Source organism: Vombatus ursinus, unplaced genomic scaffold, assembly GCF_900497805.2.
Source record: "Vombatus ursinus unplaced genomic scaffold, bare-nosed wombat genome assembly UNPS02014801.1, whole genome shotgun sequence".
Taxonomy (NCBI): Eukaryota; Metazoa; Chordata; class Mammalia; order Diprotodontia; family Vombatidae; genus Vombatus; species Vombatus ursinus.
In genome coordinates, this window is record NW_020954579.1 from 26345463 (window position 1) to 26366914 (window position 21452).

At 37.1% G+C, this 21452-nt stretch overlaps 1 protein-coding gene across 1 annotated transcript in view; it reads left to right on the forward strand.

Moving 5' to 3' along the window:
* Positions 1-21452, forward strand: part of PRKCA (protein kinase C alpha) — a 438280-nt gene that overhangs the window by 407985 nt on the left and 8843 nt on the right. The window contains exons 13-14 of the mRNA XM_027873394.1: positions 8033-8140; positions 9629-9769. Of these exons, the coding sequence (XP_027729195.1) occupies positions 8033-8140; positions 9629-9769 (249 nt within the window). The remainder of the gene's footprint in view (positions 1-8032; positions 8141-9628; positions 9770-21452) is intronic.

Below are 21452 nucleotides of genomic sequence, written 5' to 3' on the forward strand. Positions count from 1 at the left end.
AGATAGATAGATAGATAGATAGATAGATAGATAGATAGATAGATAGATAGATAGATAGATAGAGGGTACAGGGTGAGTTGAAGGTGAAGGGGTCATATCTGGAGAATAAAATTAAAGGGTGAGAGAGAATTATACTAGGAGAAGGAGAAAGGTAGAGGTAGAACGGGGTAAATTATCTCACATTAAAAAAAAAACAGAAAAGAAAAGGCTCTTACAGTGGAGGGGAAATGGGGGAAGGTGAGAGGGAATGAGTGAATCTTATTCTCATAGGATTTGACTTAAGGAGGGAATAACATACACACTCAATTGGGTATGGAAATCTGTCTTACCCTACAAGAAAATAGGGGAAGGGGACAAGAGAGTAGGGGGATGATAGAGAGGAGGGCAGATTGGGAAAGGGGGTAATCAGAAGCAAATACTTCTGAGGACGGACAGGGTCAGAAGAAAGAATAGAATAAATGGGGGGGTGGGATAGGATTAAGGGAAATAGAGTTAGTTTCTTACAGCATGTCTACTATGGAAGCGTTTTGCATAACTGCACATGTATAGCCTATATTGAGTTGCTTGCCTTTTCAATGTGGGTGGGGAGGGAGGAAGGGAGAAAATTTGGAACCCAAAGTTTTAAAAACACATGTTTAAAAAAAAATGTTTTCACATGCAACTGGGAAACAAGAAATACAGGAAATGGGTTACAGAAATCTATCCTGCCCTACAGGAAAATAGAAGGGGAAGGGGATAAAAGAAGGGGGGAAGAAATAGAAGGGAAGGCAGACTAGGGGAAGGGGTATTCAGAATGCATGCCATCTTGGGGTGGGAGGAGGGGCGAGATGGGGTGAAAATTTGGAACTCAAAATCTTGTGGAAGTAAATGTTGAAAACTAAAAATAAATACATTTATTAATTTAAAAAAAGATTATTTGTTTCTCAGGGCAGCTAGGTGGCACAATGGATAGAGCACCGGCCCTAGATTCAGGAGGACCTGAGTTCCAATCTGGCCTCAGACACATAGCACTTACTAACTGTGTGACCCTAGGCAAGTCACTTAACCCCATTGCCTAACCAAAAACAAACAAACAAAAAAAAAAGATTATTTGTTTCTTACTACCACTTTGTGAGGTATTCCTCTTATTTTAAAAGTGAGGAATTTGAGACTGAGAGAGGTTAATTGATTTGTGCAGGGTCACACAGCTAGTAAATATCTGAGGCAGGATTCACACTCAGGCCTTCCTCACTCTTAAGTCAAGCCTTCTACACACTGGCAATCTAACTGCCCCTAAATCAAATGGATCTGTGGTCTTTTTGATTTATTTCCTCTAACAATGCAGATCGCAAGCCATTCATCCCTTCCCACCCCATGTGACCATCATCCATGTCCTCCCCAAAGTTCACTACGGGGGACCCATCCAATATGTTGAAGGCCTTTCTCAGTTAAAGGCATTTCTCCTGAAACATGAATACTGGTGAAATTTTACAGCAAACTACCTGCCCATCTTCTCTTCCTGTCATAGATTCCTTGTGATGTTTTTCACTCCTTTTCTATTTTGGAGTTCTTTATTGGTTATATGCTGAAGCCTTTTCATACTCACCATGAGACTCTCCATTGTTTTCTCTGTGATGCTCATTTTGAAATCTTTGGAGGTATTTGTATTCCATGTTTCATTGCCTTATAATAGCACAAGCAAGAATGTTAGTATTAAAAAATGGGCCTTTGTTTCATGGGAAGTTTGGGGATCATTCATGGAACTTTGCAATTTCCTAAAAGCAATCCAGCCCATTCTCCTCCAGTTCAGTTCTGGGCCTTATTTATTGTCCATTCGTACTGTGTTCCAGGTACATGTATGAGTGTGTGTGTGCGTGTGTGTGTGTGTGTGTGTGTGTGTGTGTGTGTGTGTGTGTATGGACAAGCTATATAGGGAATCCATTTAAATGTATGTAGAAATTTGAGCAAAAGACATTCTTCAATTTGATATTTCAAATGTAGATGAATAGGCCAAACTCCTTTGAATGATGATGGTCTCTTCCATGAGGCTCTGCAGTATTCTGGGGTTTGATATAATCAGCACAATGTCATCTATAAAACAAGCATCTGGAGGACCTCAATATCTACAAATAATCCCTCCTTGAACTGAACTCTGAGCATAATCTCCTCTATCACAGAGGTGAACACATTGGGCAGGTGTATATCTTCCTGTTTTATGCCTTGCTTAGTGTTTATTATCATACGGAGAGAGTTATTTCTATAGTTATATTTTCCAAGGAATCTTGAATGATTTTGATTATAGGAATAAGAGATACCTTATTGTAAAAGAGTCTGTAAAATGGCATTTTGTTCTACAAAATCAAATGGGTTTTTTTTTGGTAAACAAAAAAATTAACAAAATGGGGTCTTATATTCTCTGTATCTTTCCATTAATGGTGAAATAGCAATTATTAAATGTCATTTGCAAAAGTCTTCATGTTCCCTCAATTGAGTATAGATGACTCATACAGATTTTCTATAAATAAGAGAGGAGGCATATAGGTTAGTAGTTATTGATGTTTTTTTTTCAATCCCTGTCAGTATTGATAAGGTCTGAGATTCTTTTTCCACATCTTTAGTATCTTCTCTTATTCCTTGGCATAAGAGAATATTCTCCTATGCCCTCTGCATTAGTGCCTTCACAATTATACTGCCTCCAGCATAGTTGTTTTCTAGATATTCTTCATCCAATCCAGCTGCTTTTCCTGTTTTGTTGTATTTAGTGCCCTTTTTACCCCCTGTAAGCATCTCAGGGACTGATGTTAAGGTCCAAGTGTGGTCTTTGCATTGTCCTTGATGGAAAAACAATTCTTTAAACTTAGTTTTGCACATCTTTGTCATTTTCCTTCAGTATCTATCCTCCTTCCATTCTATATCCCTGGATGCCTTTGGGGTGCTGTTACCTAGTTAAATATCTTGTCAAGTTTTCTTGAAACTGGTTTTACACTCCACTGCTTCTCCCTGCTTTCTGAAACAACACTGTTCATACACATACAAATAAGTGCAGCATAAATAAAAATAAGTGTAAGATAGTTAATGGGGAAAATGCTAGCATTTGAAGGATCAGGAGAAAACATGTAGGAAGTGGTATCTGAGCTGTGTCTTAGAGACACTAGAGGTGAGGAGAGGTTGGATTCTAGGAATGGGGTAGGGCCAGTGCAAAGACACAGAGACGAGACGTAGTTGACCATATACGAGGAACAAACAGAAGTTCTGGTCAACTGGAGCACAGAGTATAGGAAAGGGACTAATGTATAATGAGACTGGAAAAAAAGGTTAGTGCTAAGTTATGACTTTATCCTAAAGGCAATAGGGAACCACTGGACTTTATTGAGCAGGGAGATGATAGGGTCAAATCTACACTTAAAAATCACTTTTGCTACAGTGTATAGGATGGACTAGGGAGAAATAGGGACAGATTTGAGGCAGGGAGACCAATTAGGCAGCCATTGCAATAATTAGTCTAGAGATGATGAGGTCCAAAACTGAAGCAGTGCCTTGAGAGTAGAAAAAAGAGATCAGATGTGAAAGGTATTATAGAGATAGAAACAAGATTTGGCAACTGATTAGCTATGTGGGATGAGAGCAAATGAGAAGTTGAAAATTTTGAAGTTGCAAGCATAGGAGAGTGGAAGAATAGTGGTACCCTCAACAAAAATATGAACATTCATTAGAAGGAAGGGCTTGGGGGAAATTGACAATCAGTTCTGTTTTAGGGGTGTTTAGGCTTAAGATGTCTCTAATGCATGTAGTTTTAATGTCCAAAAAGCAGTTAATTGATGTGGATGGAGCTCAGGAAAGAGAATCAGACTGGATCTATAGATTTATGAATCATCTGTATAGAGGTGATAATTGAATATGTGGAAACTAATGGTCATGAAGAGAGAATAGATAGAAGACCTAGGACAGAGTTTTGAGGTACACCCATGTTAGAGAGATATGATATGAATGAAGATCAAAGGAGCCCATGACAGAATGATTAATAAATTTAGGAGGAAAACCAAGAGAAAGCAGTGTCATGAAGACACAGAACAGAATGAGTAGGAGCAGAAAGATAGTCAGTAGTGCCAAATGCAGGGGATGTTGAAGGTAAGGAATAATACCTTTAGACTCTGAAATTTTGATACCAAAATTTTGGAGAGAGCAGTTTCAGTTGAATGATAATATTGAAAGGCAGATTGCAAAAGGTTGGGGAATAAGAGAGAGGTGAGGAAGAAGAAGTAACAGAATCAGAAGATGGAATGTCATGTGTGAGGAACAAAAGACCAGTTTGATTTAGCCGTAGAGTTCATGGAGGTGGATAAAGTAAAAGAAGACGAGCAAGATTGTGAAGGGTTTTAAATGTCAAACAGAGGATTTTGTATTTGATCTTGGAGGTAATAGGAGCCATTTCAATTTATTAAATAAGGGGGTGACATGGTCAGACGTGCACTTCAAAAATCACTTTGCAGCTGAGTAGAAAATGAATCAAAGCAGGAAGAGACTTGAGGCAAGGAGACCAATTAGAATGTTACTGCAGTAGTCCACACGAAAGGTGATGAGAGCCTTTGGTGGCACTGCAGCTGTGCGAGTAGCGGAGACATACAGGACAGATGTTGTGAAAATGAAAATGACAAGATCTGAAAAGAACTTGGATGTGTGGAGGGCGAGTGAGCAGTGAGGACACCAAGGTTACAAGCCTATAGACGATGGTCCTTTGACAGTAACAGAAAAATTGGTAAGAAGTTAGAGTTTGAGAGAGGAGGGAATCTTACATGGATGGAAATAGAAGCAATAGTCACATGTCACCTCTCTCTGATCTAAAAGACAATAAGGATATTATCTTTAACCTAGAATTTGCCATTTCAGAAATGACGGAGCATCATCAAGGGTGATCAGTGTGAAGCTTACCTTTAACCATTCTGGGTAAAGAAGCACATGACACAGGCACGTGCCCTTTACAAAAAAAAAAATGTTCTCCAAAGGAATGCCATTCCTTAAATCCAGAAGAGAAGTGGGGGGTAGAGGGGCACAGCTACAATTAATCAGAATTAGTCTAAATGGAGAGTCTTATTATGGCTTTATCCCAAGAAAGGTAACTGAGAAAAGTTACAGTCTGCTCTCAGCCACAGGCCTTTGATTTTATTATTTATAGATTTCTGTCATCCAGACTAATCCAGTATGTGGTTATTACGAAAGGCATGGATCAGTCCTTATTGACAAACTCTTGTTTGGCTCTTGTCCTTTGGTGTTCCTGAATTACTCATACAGAGGCAGAACTTTCTCTAATTCCCACTGTACTTGCCTAGCTGCTAAATAACATTCTTCCCATAAAGGTCACAAGACGCATAGATCCCCATTCAATATGAGATTTTGATTTCTTAGTCAGGAAGTATATCCACATTTGTATTAAGATCATAGATTTTAAAACTAGAAGGAACCTTAGAGACTATTGAGTCCAATTCCCCTCATTCTGCGGATAAAGAAACTTAGTCACAGAGAAGTTAAGTGATTGCCCATTTTCACACCACTAGTAAGTGTCTGAGACAGAATTCAAACTTGGGGCTTTTGCCTCCAAGTCTAGCACTGTGTCTATTTTGCCACTTCTCTGTCCCCATTGCTAATCAATTATGAGAGTCTTAGCCAACTACTTAGCAGTGAGTAATTCTAGGAACAGTTCTGAAACAAGTTTTGAAGTAATTGATGTAAATGCAAGACAATTCTATATTGAGATTAATAGGTTCCTCAGAAAAAGAATAATGGGTGGTAGATCTGGTCAAGTATTGCAGTTCTTCAGTCCTTTTGTCTGTTACCCTCCTTATAAAACCCACCACTATTACTTTTGTCTTCGGGACCTACAGTCTTTATGCTACCTCTCATTTGCCCACAACCCCACTGTATTATTCTCCCATGGACCCACCTTTTCTGGTAGCTTCTGCATGGTGGCATGTTCTGTCCTCTTCATTGAAACAGCCTCAGTGTGTCTGTATCTTTCAGGGTGAAAATTAGATATGGGATAAATTAGTTGATGCCCCAGTGTGCTGATGAGAAAAGTATAGAGACCTTCTCGGCACTTCATCTTGTCCCATGTTTTATTTATGTGTAATACATATTTATATTCAATGACTACCCACATTGTTGTGCCTCACATCAGTACTGTAAAAAATGTAGCTACCTGCTCACTCTCTAGGCTGGCCACTCACTTTAGTCTGATCTCACACCAGCAGGTCTAGTTTCTCAGTGAAAGTTACACTCAAACTCTCTCCGAGATGATCCTGTTGTGAATACACTCCCCCTTATAGCCTCTGTAGCTTTCAATCTGCCACTGGTATATTTCTATTTGTACATACTCAGCTACTCACAATTGGCACACTTAGGTCTTAAATGTGGCCATTTACTCAACAATAAAGCAAAAGAAATAATAACATCACAGATTATTAAAGCAAATGCAAGAATAATAGAAATGTCTTAAACCTGGGTCACATTCCTCTACCAATATATACTCATACCTGTGGGGGAGAGTGGGCACACATTTAACAGAAACCTGGTAGGGAAGGCCATGAAAGAGGAAAAGCCAGGTGCTCAGGGTAACTCACAGCTCTGAAGTGCAGACTTTGATGACATTAGTCCATTTAGAAATTTCAACATCTGCTTCTCTGCTAACTGTTCCCCTTCTAATCCTCACCACCCTCTAGTTGGGCAAATCCTATTCCTTTTTGTTTTCCAATCAATGAAGCATTTAAAAGTTCTTTCAACTAACTATCACTGTTAAAATGACATGATAAGAAAGTATCACCCTTTAAGCTAGAGAAATGTAAAACTCAACAAGCTGTCTGTCTCTGGGCAGAGCATACAAGCCCAACCAGTTATTCATTAACTAGGATGCTATGTTGTCCAATTACGTATAAGTACTTCTTTCTAAACAGCAAAGCAGCTACGAAAACTATCTTTCCCTTATTCTGCTTTTCCCTCTCACATCATGGAGAGTAGCAAAGAACTACAGGCCCTTCTGAGAAACCTCATTTCTCTCAATACCCTAAATCATTTTCACTTATGATATAAAAATTGCCTCTATGAAATCAAGAGTGCTTATTTATTCATCCCATGGTCTCCAAATAGTTACATGATTTTTCATTTTGTGATTTAACATCAGTAGTATTAATGATGTTATTATTTTTGGAGGGGAGCAGACTTATGATTTCACTGGTATGAGAAACTCCCCGTAAGGAAACTTTGTCTATTAATGCCAGTCATACTTGCTTTGCAACTTATATTCTTAGAACAGATATTCTTTTAACTTTTTGTGTATAGACCACTTTTGGCCATCCAGTGAAGCCTATAGACCCATTCTCAGAGTAATGTTTTTAAATGCATAAAATTAAATTCATCTTGAAACCAGGTCTTCTGGACTTAGAGATCAGTCCTTGATCCACTCCACCCCACTATTTTTTAACTTTTATTATCAGTTGATGATGATGATGATGATAGCAATGTAATTCTGACCATGAAAATTTCAGGGTTAGAAGAAAGCAGGGCCATAGCAGGTCAATATAGGTTATCTTAAGATAACCCTTAAATTAGACCATGTAAGTGGCTATATGTATCTCTTAATTCAATTGGAAGTGTTTCTGCTCTAAAATGAATTACTAAGGTGGATAGAGAGGGTTCCTCCCTACTGTAACCTAAATTTTATCATAATTAGTTTGTTTGACATGTGATTACAAGATAAATGGATTAATTATATTTTATTTGCAAATCATTAAGAAGTATTAACCAAAAATGGTTTTCCCTGCAGATTGTTTTTGGTTGCCTGGGGTAGGATAATTAAAGAGACAAAGGGGGGAAATCTGTACTGCCATCAATCTAATTAAAGATAATCAAATAAACCCTTAAGCTAACTAGAGGTAACTTTGAAGCCTGTGAAGTGAATAGAAGCACACTGTGCTCTTCCCTGCCAAAGGAGCCATTTATTAGTAGTGTTAATGAATTAATCATTCTAAATCCTTTCACATCTTTGCTGATTTTTGTTGAATAGCCCCCATTTGATGGTGAAGATGAGGATGAACTCTTCCAATCCATAATGGAACACAATGTTTCCTATCCAAAATCATTGTCCAAAGAGGCTGTTTCCATCTGCAAAGGAGTAAGTAGATCTTGTTTACTTAGCAGTTATTATTATGATTATTACGATCATGACCCAAAAGAGCTGACTATATTGAATTATTTCAACTCAACCCAACACTTGTGAACTGATGGATCCATATACCTTTTCTATCACTGCCCTGGATTAGAACCAGGAGTGCTGTGAGGCTCAAATGAGATAATGGTTGTAAAGCACTTTGCAAACCTTAAAGTGCTATATAATTGACAGTTATTATTATTAGCCTCTAGCAACCAAGTCTCCAATCTGGTGATGACTTCATTCCCTGAAGCTTCTTTTATACTCTTGAACTCAAGCAATTTTTATAGAGCAATATAGCTGGGTTCTCTGTGTAAAAAAAAAAATGCACTTATTTTTTAAGTTTAATTGCAATATTAACACTTTCTAGATAGTCAGTAAAACCATAAATGAAGCTGTGATTTGTTGTAGTTGCCTATTTCCAAAATGTAAATGCTCACACTGAAAATTTGACAGTCATGCTTACAAGCCTGTTAAAGTTGGTTCCAGCACACCCTTGATTAGAATCCTATCAAATCAACCCACTGTTGTTACTTGGTTAGTTTGGTTCATTGATTGGTTTGATTTCAGCAATATTTCCTCATATAAGCTTCATCATATAAATCCACAGATGAATGAGAAATACAAATCATAGTTAATGGGATGGAACAGGTACTTTCTGAGAAACCTCCAGGTATATTCATTCATTCATCCAATACCATATTCAGGGTACCTTTAGGTGCCAGGTTGTATAAGCAATACAGAGGCAACAGCTGCCAAACTCTTAATCTCCTTGACAGCAGGGACTAGATGTTATTCAACTTCTTGACCCCAATGAAACCTGACATAATGTCTTGCACATAATAGACACTCAGTAAATATGATCAATTGAATTGAATTAGTAATAACCCCTGCCCTCAAGAAGTTTCTAGTCGATTATTACATCAAAGCTTCACAGTGGAAATAGATTATGTCTGTAATTTTTTATTCACATATGATCATACCATTCTGGAGATTTTGGCCCAGCTCATAAATAAGCAATACACACATGTAAACAAACACCACACCACAAACTTTATATACAAATTGCTGAGAGCACTATAGTGCTTTTAAAAAACAAGATCTAGTAAAATGTTGGTACAACCAGTCTTGGTTGGGATGGCCAAAGTTATGGTATCAGGGAGCAAGATCTCAATGAGTGCCAGAAGATGGAAGGAAGATGAAAAGAAGAAGTTAAAAATAAAAGGAAATTTGATAAAATTGGTACTACAGGCAGATTACCATTTAAATCTTTCATGAAATTTCTCAAAACTACTCAATAGTACTTATCCTATATTATCGTCATAAAAAATTGTGATGAGAAGAACACTATAGTACAAATTCATTTATTTAGTTGATTGGGGGAAGTAGAGAATGGAATAAAGAATCCACTGGAATGCCATTTTTCTCTTTTACTATTCTTTTGTTTTCTAGCTAATGACAAAGCACCCTGCAAAACGCCTGGGCTGTGGGTCTGAGGGAGAAAGGGACATCAGAGAACATGCATTTTTCAGAAGAATTGACTGGGAGAAACTGGAGAGCAGAGAGATCCAACCACCGTTCAAACCTAAAGTGGTAAGTAAAGAAAGAAAACTGTTTTTTTTTTTTGAGAACATGAGTGTGAAGTCACATTTCCCTGACAGAAGAAAAAGGATGACTTGGCAGCCCCAGAACAAAGACAATGACCAGCTTTTTGCTGTGTCCTATTTCCTACTGAAGACTCACTCAATGTTTTTATTTGGTTTCATGTAATCAAAATTACTATTCACTTTAGAATGGAAAAACTGATCTGCCCCCAAATATTGGTTTATGGCCCAATGTTCCTTACATAGAATGACTTGAGTTGGGCAAGTATTGATTTAACTCCCATAATCTCATATCTAACATGAGATTTCTTCCCTTAGCTTGCTCACTCCTAGGTAAGAATGATATTTCTGAACCATTTTAAATACATGTAATATGATCATAAAAACAAGTTCTGACTAGTAGTGTTTTCTTTGATTCCCACACCCCTAATAAATCCCCAAGTTTATCATAACTATATCATAATTTCCTCATATCATACTTTCTCATTCATTTCTGGACATAGTTACTTCAGCTGTTACTTCCAGACTTAACATCTTAACATCTTAATTTAGGTATTTTGTGTGTGTTAGTTATTCCATTACTACTAGTTTTCTGACCATTGACTTCAGCTTATAATTGGGTTTTGAGTTTCTTTTATTTGACAACATTTTTATTTTCACCAAATAATCTTTTTCAAATAATATTAAGGCATCTGATCATCTCTCTCCATCATCAGTATCTTTAGTAGAACAGCTAGTACTTTGGTGTTGTCTCTGAACGCTTATAGCCAGAAGGCTTCCCCTCAAGATAATGTTGCTGTTCAGTCATTTCTGACTCTTTGTGATGACATTTGGGGTTTTCTTGGCAAAGATCCTGGAGTGCTTTGCCATTCCCTTCTCCAGCTTATTTTACAGATGAGGAAACTGAGGCAAACAGGGTTAAGTGACTTAACCAAAGGTCACACAGGTGGGAAATGTTTGAGGTCAGACTTGAACTCAGGAGGATCCTGAATCCTGGACAAGCACTCTATCCACTGTGCTACCTAGCTGCCCATAAAATGGAGAATACTTTCTGATACAGGTTAGACTAGATGGTAGCTGAGAAAACTTTCAACTCTTAAAATATATGATTCTGAGAAATGGTTCTCTGTATTCCACAGGCCATTTTTTTTTTGTTTATTTGTTTTTTGCTTAGGCAGTTGGGGTTAAGTGACTTGCCCAGGGTCACTTGTAAATGTCAAGTGTTTGGTCTGAGGCCGGATTTGAACTCAGGTCCTCCTGACTTCAGGGCGGGTGCTCTATCCACTGTGCCAGCTAGCTGCCCCCACAGGCCATTGTTAAAGCAATCTGTGGGTTAGTTTCCACAAAGCAACTACTACTATCAACCAAAGAAAAGATTCCTCAAACCACACAGTTTCTCACTCAGTTGACTGAGATGTCGAGCCCTTTTTTTAAAGGTAAGGGAGGAACTTCATCATCAAACATATGCTTGTGCTTCACCTACTACAAGAAAAAAAAACAACTGATGACTAAGTCTAATTGTATTTTTTCGGGCTGCTTTTAACACAGACTGAACAAAAACCAATGTTAATCTAGTCAGTTGACTTCTTCCTGAACCAGAATGTTAAAATCAGCCCCTATTCATCTTCCTTTTCCCTTTTTCTTTGATGCCAGTAACCTGGACAATCCAGAATACTGACTTCAGGGATTTCTCTTGCGATCTCAGGTCTCCAAAGTATAAAGTCCTGAAACCTGGACTGAGCAAAAGCAGAGTGTATGAATTCTGCTCTGACTAGTTTAGGCAGAATTTCAATTTGTCTTTTTTCATTGCTTCATATATTTGCCTTGCTCTTTTGAAAAAGAAAATGCGAGGTCATCCAGTTGAAAACTAATAGCTTCTTTAATGAAGTAATAGGAGAATAAATATTGAAACTGCTTTTAAAGTTGATATAAAATTTAGATATTCTTGACTTTCCAAAATAAATGAGTTTCTGCAAAGCTGTCTTATTTTCTCACTGACTTTCATTTTAAGATGCACATAAATTCTATTTATTCATATAATTTCCCACTCTTCTGGTAGTTATTTTAACACTAAAATTAAATGCAGGAGAAATTATGAAGTGCTGTTATTTCAGCAGGTTAGAATATGATTTACCCTTGATGGCCTGCTTTCAAGACAGTCCCTCCCCCACCTCCACTCTACACACCTCATGGCAGGAAAGTAACATGGCTTAATGGATAAAATGTTGGATCTGGAATCAGAAAGACCTGAGTTTGAATCCAGCCTCAGACATTTACTAGCCCTGTGACCCTGGATAAATTGATTTGTCCTCTATTTGAACCTCTATTTGCCTCAGTTTTTCTCATCTGTAAAATGGCATTATAATAGAATCTACCTCTCAGGGTTGTTGTGAGGATGACTATAATATTTGTAAAGTACTTTGCAAACCTTAAAGCACTATGGAAATGCTAGCTATTGTTATTATTATTATTATTATTATTTATTAAACCATTTAATCCTGAAGATTATTTAATTTTTTTTTAAATTCAAGCTCTAGGTCATCCTTCATTAAGAAAAAAAAAAGCCCTACTCTGATGCTTCATTGTGGCACAAAGGTTGCACTGAGTTTCCAAGAGCTGTAATGGGTCTGTCAGTTCCTAACATAGTGCCAAGGCTTTCAGGGATGTCTGAATACCAGCCACTAGAGGATGAAATGTTTAGGGCAATAAACACTCATGAAACTACTATTTAGGCCTGTAAACATTTGGTTCTGAGGCAAGAGAGAAAATACCCATACCAACAAACAAAATCTTAGATGTTTAGAGGATGGAAATGTATTTTCACTATCACCACTCAAATAGTTGAAAAAAAAAAAGATTGTGCTGTTTGAAGTTTTATTTGAAGTTTGAAATGATAAAGAAATACATTTCAAATTTAAAAGAAAATAATTGAATGACTGTGACCATATGATTGCTATATAAGACTGACATACTCTGTGAAAAAAGGATCCAACCCTGGGACTTCGTTGTTGTTGTTTAGTCATTTCAGTCATGTCCAACTCTTCACGAACCTTTTTTGGGGGTTTTCTTGGCAAAGATACTGTGATTTGCCATTTCCTTCTCCAGCCCATTTTGCAGATGAGAAAACTGAGGCAAACAGGGTTAAGTAACTTGCCTAGGGTCACACAGCTAGTAAGTATCTGAGGCTGGATTTGAACTCAGGTCTTCCTGACTCCAGGAAGTTTCACCAACCCACGGTCAACTTACCTGGGAATTTTTAGTCTTTCTTATGAAAATGTGTACAAGAGTTTATTTGCTTTCATTCCCAAAGCTTTTATCTTTCACCTCTTTTAGATGTTTCCTGATCATTGAACCACAACTTGTGAGCCTCTGAGCCTCCTGGACCTTTCTAAGTTCTTAAGTTCCTTAATTTCAAACATCTGTTACACCTGAACTCTAATTATACCTATTCTGCTCCCTCGCTACCTTAGCTTAGCACCTTTTCTAGCACTATCTTCTTTCCATCCTACCCCTGCCTTCACACATAAGAATGTATTTTCTAGAGTTTATTTACAAGGAAAAAGTCATGTCTAAATTCAAAAATACTGTGCCAGAATATGCTACTTACATATATAAGAAATTTATCCAGGCCCAGCCTGGGGGACATATAAGCTTTCTAGCTTAATTAAAAGTTCCTTAGAATTAGCATAGTGCATTATCTCCATTCATCTTCCTCATGGCCTGAAGGAGAACAGTGCCTTCATTCCTGCCCTCCTGATTACATGGCATGTTTATGATACCCCATCCATACCACTTAGCTAATTTACTTCTTTTCTTTCTAAGTTAGGGGATAGAAGAGGGAATTGAAGGAATAATCAAACAAAGATCATCTCAACTTGTCAAAATTCAGAATAATTCAACCAGACACAAAAGTCAATCCCAAAGTTCAAAATAGACTGCCTGTTCTTTACACCAAGATATATGTAAAATAAATTTCAAAAGTCTAAATATTTCATTTATTCATTCATGTTAAAATGATTTGAATTACCTGGGCAAAAATAACTTTGAGGTTTGAATGCGAAAGTAACATGCTATTTCCCAATACTGGTTGTGAAACTTCAGCAAAGATTACTCCTAAAGAATAAACAACTGGAGATGATTGTCCTAAGATCACAAATTTAGAGATCAAAGAGACCGTAGGGGCTTATCTAGCTCAATCTCCTTTTCTTGCAAGTGAAGGAGGTTAAGTAATTTGCCCAAAGTCACAGAGGTAAGAAGTGACAGAGACAGTATTCAAGCCTAAGTCTTTGGACTCTTTCCCCTGTGATATACTGCTCTCTAATATTTTTTAGTCTGGGTATTTATAGTATCTGATAGAACTAGGACATAATATGTCATATTTCATTAATAGATGCCTCCATAATGCATGGAGTGTTGGATTTGGAGTCAGGAAGACCTGGGTTTGAATCTCATCTCCACTATGTACTCACTAGCTATTTGACCATGGCCAAATCCTTTAATTTCTATGATACTGTGTTCTCATCTGCAAAACGAGAGTAATAATACCCGTAAAAAAAATGCCTCATGGGACTGTTTATAGGCTTAAATGAGAAAATATATGGGAAAAAATTTACAACCTTGAGTTACTGTTTAAATGTCAGCAATTTTAATGTGTGAACTATTACAACCTGAAAAAATCTTGATTTCATAGTTTCAAGAAACTTTATTCCAAAAATTGAATTATTGTCCTATTTATCAATTTTATGAGTTCAAATATTGGCAAAAGTAATTGATATATTTATAGTGGCAGCATGATGTAATGTTCTTCATGTTAAAATACCTAGATTCAAGCTCTTACTAGTTCTTTGACCTAGGATAAATTAGTTTACCTCTCTGAAACTTGGTTTCTGTATTTATAAAATGGGGATCATAAACTGGTGTAAGAAAAGTACTTTTCAAACCTTGAAGTATTATGTAAATGCAAACTATTATTATACAGAATTCAGAAATAAGACAAAGAATCTACCCTGTGAATGCAGATTGATGACCTCAGGACCATTAAAGCATTTTCATTCTGTGAGTTTCAGTGGACTGATAATGAAAGAAAATACCCACAGAGAAGAAAACAAATTCAGAAATCTCTCACAAGCTCTTACATTAGGGTCAACCCTCATTCATGTCCTAAGTAGGATACCAGCTACCAGCTCATCCTGAGCTCACAAGCCAGTCAGAGATATGTTCTGATATTTCTACATTAATGACTAAGACTGCAGCATCTTTCTCATTACTGAAACAATTAGCTCTGAATCCCCAACCCAAGTTATTAAATAATTGTTTTGTTAGCTAGAGAAACCTTTTTTTCTCATAAACATTTTCTCATCTCTTCAAATTTCTTAGATTTAAGTAAAAACATCAAATTACTAACTTTGCTATTTATTAACAGCACAATAAACAGTAAAACAAAGACATAATTGTTAACACTGTATCACTTTTGAGAAAGTTCGCAGACAAAATTGATTTTAACCATCTCTATAACTGTTGCTTTCTCAGTTCTGGAAACAAAGTCTCACTAGTCACATCTCACAGGATATCAGTTCAACTCTTTCTCAAGAATTCACGTTTCTTCACAAGATAAGAGTTAGAGTTAGTTCTCTAAGTCCTTTTTTCTCTACCCTTTCTTCAATCACCACAGTTAAATCTCTCCAGAATGACAGCTAAACTCAGGCAATATCTGAAGGGAAACAAGGAGGAGGGAAGGGAGTAAGCATTTATTAAGTGCCTACTTTGTGCCAGGCACTATACTAAGCACTTCACATATATCATTTGATCCTTACAACAACCATGCTAGATAAGTGCTTTAATTATCCCCATTTTACCATATAGGAAATTTGAGGTAAACAGAGGTTAAGTGACTTGCACAGGGTCATATAGCAAGTGAGTATCTGAGGCAGGATTTGAACTCAGGCCTTCCTGATTCCAGGCCCATTGCTCTATTTACTATGCCTCCTAGGTATCTCTATAAAGCACCACACAGCTGTTTCATTCTTCTTGTAGAATGAGAGTTAAGCCTTTCATAATCCAAGATTACATTGCCTCTTAAAGATACATTTATAGTAGCTATAGTTTCTGGGGGAGAGAAAGTTGAAGTTACATTCTTATACCCTTGTTTTAAAATAAAGACATAGACTGATCAAATCACAGATTTTTTTTTTTTAGCTCTGTAGACTATCTGGACAACCTACTCTGTAAACTATCTAGTCCAACAGCTTCATTTCACAGATATAGAATTTGGGATCCAAAGAGTAAAATTGACTAATCCAATGATAGAATTCTTCTTCTGACCCCTAATTCTACCACTAGATTCCAGTGGATTTGAACCTGATTTGAGTAGATATATTTATTGAAATACATCAATATTCAAAACTTAACAAATACATCAGAACCTAAAATTCACTTGAGAAATTTTTTTTAAAAAGCCTGGACCCTGAAGAGGACAAAATGAAGATTATTCCAGTAATCAAAATTTTCCTTACTGCAAATATGCCTTGTCCTCTATGGATAGGAAATGATTTTTTAAAAAAACCTCATTTATAGAGCTCTCAGAATGTCAATAGACTGTTCATTCTCAGAAACTGAAGATATAAGCATTCATTTATTCTTTTTTGAAATTACATTCTAAAGAATACATTACAGTCTTAGAAATAGAATTCATTTCAGATTTTCAGTCAGTTAAGCTTTTATAAGTTGGGCTATTACAGTAGTAAGCTAATTAAAATTTAAAAATAGACTATAATCTGAGGGGGATGTTTGGTATTCCATGGGGTCACAAAGAAAAAATGGAGTGTGGTATTTTATATTTATATTGTGTCAGATCATTTACCAAGATGGGGAATAATTTTATAATTGTAAAAAAGCAGTTATTATGATGAACCTATTCATGTTTACTACTCATAGGAGAGCAAAGGGTCTCCTAGAAGCATTCACTATAATTATTTTTTAAAAGATAAGGTAATACAAGAAAATTACTCCAAAAAACATTCTATAGTTAAGAGACTTCAAAGGTGCCTCAAGCCAGCTCACTTCAGTGAACAGACTTTCTTGGAAATTTACAAAAGTTATTTTATCAGGTGGAATCATAAAGAATACATTAAAAACCAATTTTGGTTCTTATTCCAGTGTGAAGGTAGGGTGAAGAATTGTTTGACATTTTTTTTTCCTGAATTGGATTTCCCATTCCACTTGAAACACTTAAAAGTAAACTATATTTCTCAATATACTTCATGGTGAAAATGTATTTCTTATTGGCTTTCTTGTAGTTTGAAGATGTTGAAATTGTCTGAGTTAACAGTGTACTCTTTTAAATCCCAATTTAGACAATTAAATACAGTTTAAATTCTTATGAAGTGCCTAATTTTGAAGAGGAGAATTTATAGCAAGTTTTTGACTGATAAAATAGACCAAGAATTTTAAGTCTTCAGTTTGTAGAACAGAAATAATTGAGGGAAGTGAACTACTTTCATAAAGATAGCTGTGCAATGGAAGTAAATAAAATGAGAGAGAGAAGAAGGAGGAGGAGGAGGAGGAGGAGGAGGAGGAGGAGGAGGAGGAGATAGGAGAGGATAGGAGAGGAGAAGAAGGTCCAGCATTGAAGGCTACCAACACTTAGTTTTTTTGGCCTTTCAATTATAGATGGTAACAGTGATATAGACGGGTTGATGATGCAGTGGATTAGGTGCTGGACAAGGAGTCACATATACCTGAGTTCAAATTCTGCCTCAGACACTTACTAGCTATGTGAACCTGGACAAACCCATTAGCCTCCATTTGCCTCAGTTTTCTCATCTGTGAAATGGAGATAATAGTACCTACCTCCTGGGGTTGTTGTGAAGATAAAAAGAGATATTTGCAAAGCACGTTGCAAACCTTAAAGTATTATATAAATGCTAGTGATGATGATGATGATGGTAGTGGTAGTAGTGGTAGTAGTAGTAGTAGTAGTAGTAGTAGTGATAGTAGTGGCATGAATTCTGGAAGTTGGACAGGATTTATACTGACAACACTGACTGGATGTCCTAAAAGTCTAATGTGTCAAATTGAACTGAGAATCAATTTAGCGGTCATCTTATGCTTGGATAACAATGATAATGATAAAAATTTGTATTTACATACTACTTTGCAATTCACAAAACACTTTCCCTCACAATAGCTCTGAGGCATCTAGTACAAGTATTAGAATCTCCATTTTCAGAGAATAATAATGATAGAGCAATTTTAAAAGTATTTTCTTTACAACGGTATTGTGGAATAAGTACTACAAGTATGACATCCCCATTTTTTTCAGTGAGGAAATTCAGGCTTGAAGAGATTAAGCAACTTATCCACAGTCTCATAGTTAGTAACTGTTGGAGCTAGGACTTGAATCTTGGTGTGATGCCATGGTACATTATCATATTCAAGTAGTTTTCCAATCCATTGAAGCCAATTCCTTATAAATTTTTATATTTGTCTATGATATTAGGGGAATGATGTTTTTTAAATAATCAATTTGAAGATGTAGTATTTGTGCTATAGTAGAGAGCTGGCCAGGAAGGCCTGGATTCAAGTCATATCTCTGGTATATACTGATTAGATGACACTGGGCATGTTACTCAACCTTTCAGAGTTCTAGGCAACTCCCTCAGACAACAGGTTGCCAAGAAATCTACAATATTAAAGAGAATGTCCTTACCTACAAGTCCCCTAGAACAGTACAATCACAGGTTCAGTCTCTCATCCTATTCTTGCATGCACCAGAGTTCCCAAATAGGGAGCAATCACATAAATGCCCATGAATTGCCAAGTCCAGTTCATTGTAAATCTTCAATAAAAAGTACCATTCTTTCTCATGATAGCGATTGCTATAAGTCCCTCTAGGAAAGGGGACCTAATATTCCCCAAACCTGTTAAAGTACAAAGAAGAAGTGTAAAGTATAAAGGGCCTATGCTTTTACTTCACATTACCAAGTTTGACTAGTCAATAAGCATTTTTTAAGCACCTGCTTTGCACTGAACACTATGCCAAGCACTGGGAAACCGAAGAAAGATAAAAACCATCCTTACCCTCAAGAAGCTCACAATCTATTGTAGCAGGTGAGAAGCCTGAGTCATTGCCCCCAAACGTACATGTAACTTTCAGACCCTTATAGACTGAGCTGTCATATCATGTGGCCTTTTAAGCCTTACATTCACAGGAAAGCTTATGAATACAAATTTTCTCCAGGATAGACTTTCCATTTACTGGGATAGTTCGTCAGTGCTCCATGTTGGCAAAGTGAGAGAAGAGGATTGTTTTGATGTTGTGGTGCTTGTTTTAAAATGTATGGAAACTCATTTCCAGCATGTGTCCCATAGAATTTTTACTAACGGATGACTTTCACTTAGTGTTTTTAAAGTTTGGGGCACTTCACACATATTATCTCACTTGAGCCCCATAACAACTCTTTGAGGTAGGTATTATAGGTACTATTACTCCAGTTTTACAGGCAAGGAAATGGAGGCTGTGAGAATTAAAGTGCATTGACCGTAGTCTCACAGCTAGTAAATATCCATAGTAGGACTAGGATCTAGGTCTTCTTGACTTCAAATCCATTACTCTATCCACAGGGAGATTTCTGTAAGTGATGATTATGCCAGTCCAGTTCAATTCTTAATCTTTATGGTTGGTAGAGACTCTTCTCCAAATATTCTATTGTGTCCCTTCTTGTTCCTCAGAAATTCTGTACCAAAATGCACTGGCTTCATTGGTCTTCAAAATCTTCGGTGAGCACATTTTCAGAACCATGGGTGAATAAATCAGCAAACTAACTTCTCCCTTTTTAACACTTGTCATGTGTTTCTGCTTGTATTGGTAACGAAACAACAGACTGCTGTGGACACCGTCTTCCCTGAAAATGCTGATCTTCTGAGATGGGGGGTAGAGGGGGCCAGAACTACCACTCAGTGTCCAAAAGGCCCTGCTCAGTAGTTTAGAGTGTTGCCATTCCATCCCAGAAAATCAAAGCCGTATATGTGCTAACTTGAACTGGGGGCCAGTCAGGTAACCAGAAGTGAGTGAAGGTAGCTTTGTGTTTGTCCTTGAGCTCTCATGTCACAGAACAATCCACAGTGCTGGCACTGGTGGTGCAGACACCAATCCTTCCACCTAGTATAATATTTCAAATGCTGGTTGGCCAAAAAACAGACAGATAAGCAAACCAAGGCAAGTTCCTAGGATGTGAAGTGCATGAAACTGTGCACCTGAAATAAATAGGTCATCCTTTTGTAAATACTGCCACAGAGTGGGCTATGTCAAATAACACGAAGCCTGTTCTCTGCCTTTTCTAGTTCCTGTCTATAGTCAACCCTGAAATAACCTTTTCGACTTTATTTTCTCAGTGCCCTTCCTGTTCTTTTCTGTGGTAATTTTTCTTTATGGTAGTGTTTTCAAGCTGCTCTTATTCACCCCATATTCCCATTCTACTGATAGGGAAGATATGTCTCCAAATGTGAGATGTTAAAAGTAAAGGCCTGAATAGAGACAGAAACATGTATTGCTTCTTCCCAGTGATCTAAGTCTAGGTCATATCAGATCCATCCCATAGAATAAAAGGAAGGCTAGTGTCAACAGGCCACAGACATTGCCCCTCAATCTCCCCAACAAGACTTTGAGTCTAATTAAATAGGTACTAGACCTGAAATCTTGCTGAGACACACTGAATTTAATTAAATTTAATTAACAAATATTTATTCAGTGAGTTACCCAGTTCAAGTCATATCGATGACTCCATTTTGGTGTCAGACTGGACTTTACTGATTCTCATTTGATATATTTCATTAACTTATAATTTTATCAAACAGATCAGAGTCTTCAAAGAACCAAGGGAAATATATTCTTTATTGTTATTATTATTATTATTGTTATTATTGGTCTAGACCTTGGATTTCATCTTCTTTGGAAACTCCAAATGTGGAATTTCTCTCTGCTAATGCGGATCAGCAATTCCCCTGTAACTTAGAATTTTAGAGAGTTGTACTGAGAGGCTATGTGAGTTGCCTGTGGTCAATGGGCAGTATGTGTCAGAGGGCTGAGTTCAACCTCCATTTTCCTTTCTACAAGACCAGCAATCTATTCTAAACGTAAACATCAGAAAATGTTCTATTCACAAGACAAATATCTCAGTCACACAGGGAGCAACACTGTGGTTCACTTACACCCATCCCCTGACTACAGAGAAAAGTTTGATGAAAAGTAAAAATAAAAAAAATGAGAAAGACCAAGATAGACTTGCTTAACTCAGAGGGCCCAATTTGTTTTAGATCTCTCTGGTCCATTCTCCGGTGCAAAGCTAGCTGGTGAACAACATATGTATAGTGCATGATGACAGAAATAGTGCTTATACATCTGTGGATGAGGACATGTGTGATGGGCACAGGAGGCAGTTAGAATGTGTATGTAATATAGGAAATCTTTGCTTGGGCTGTCATCTGCTACCTTGATTTAAAGGACTGCCAGCTGTTTCTTTTCATGTGTGTGCTGATGGACTGCCTGTGCTCTGACATAGCTGCCTCAGAAGCTTAAGCTGGCTAGCTGCCATGGACAGCCAGTAAGGTTGCACGTGAAATAACTCTTGTAATAAGGTTTCTATGTATATCCTGAAGAATAGAGGTAAGGTATC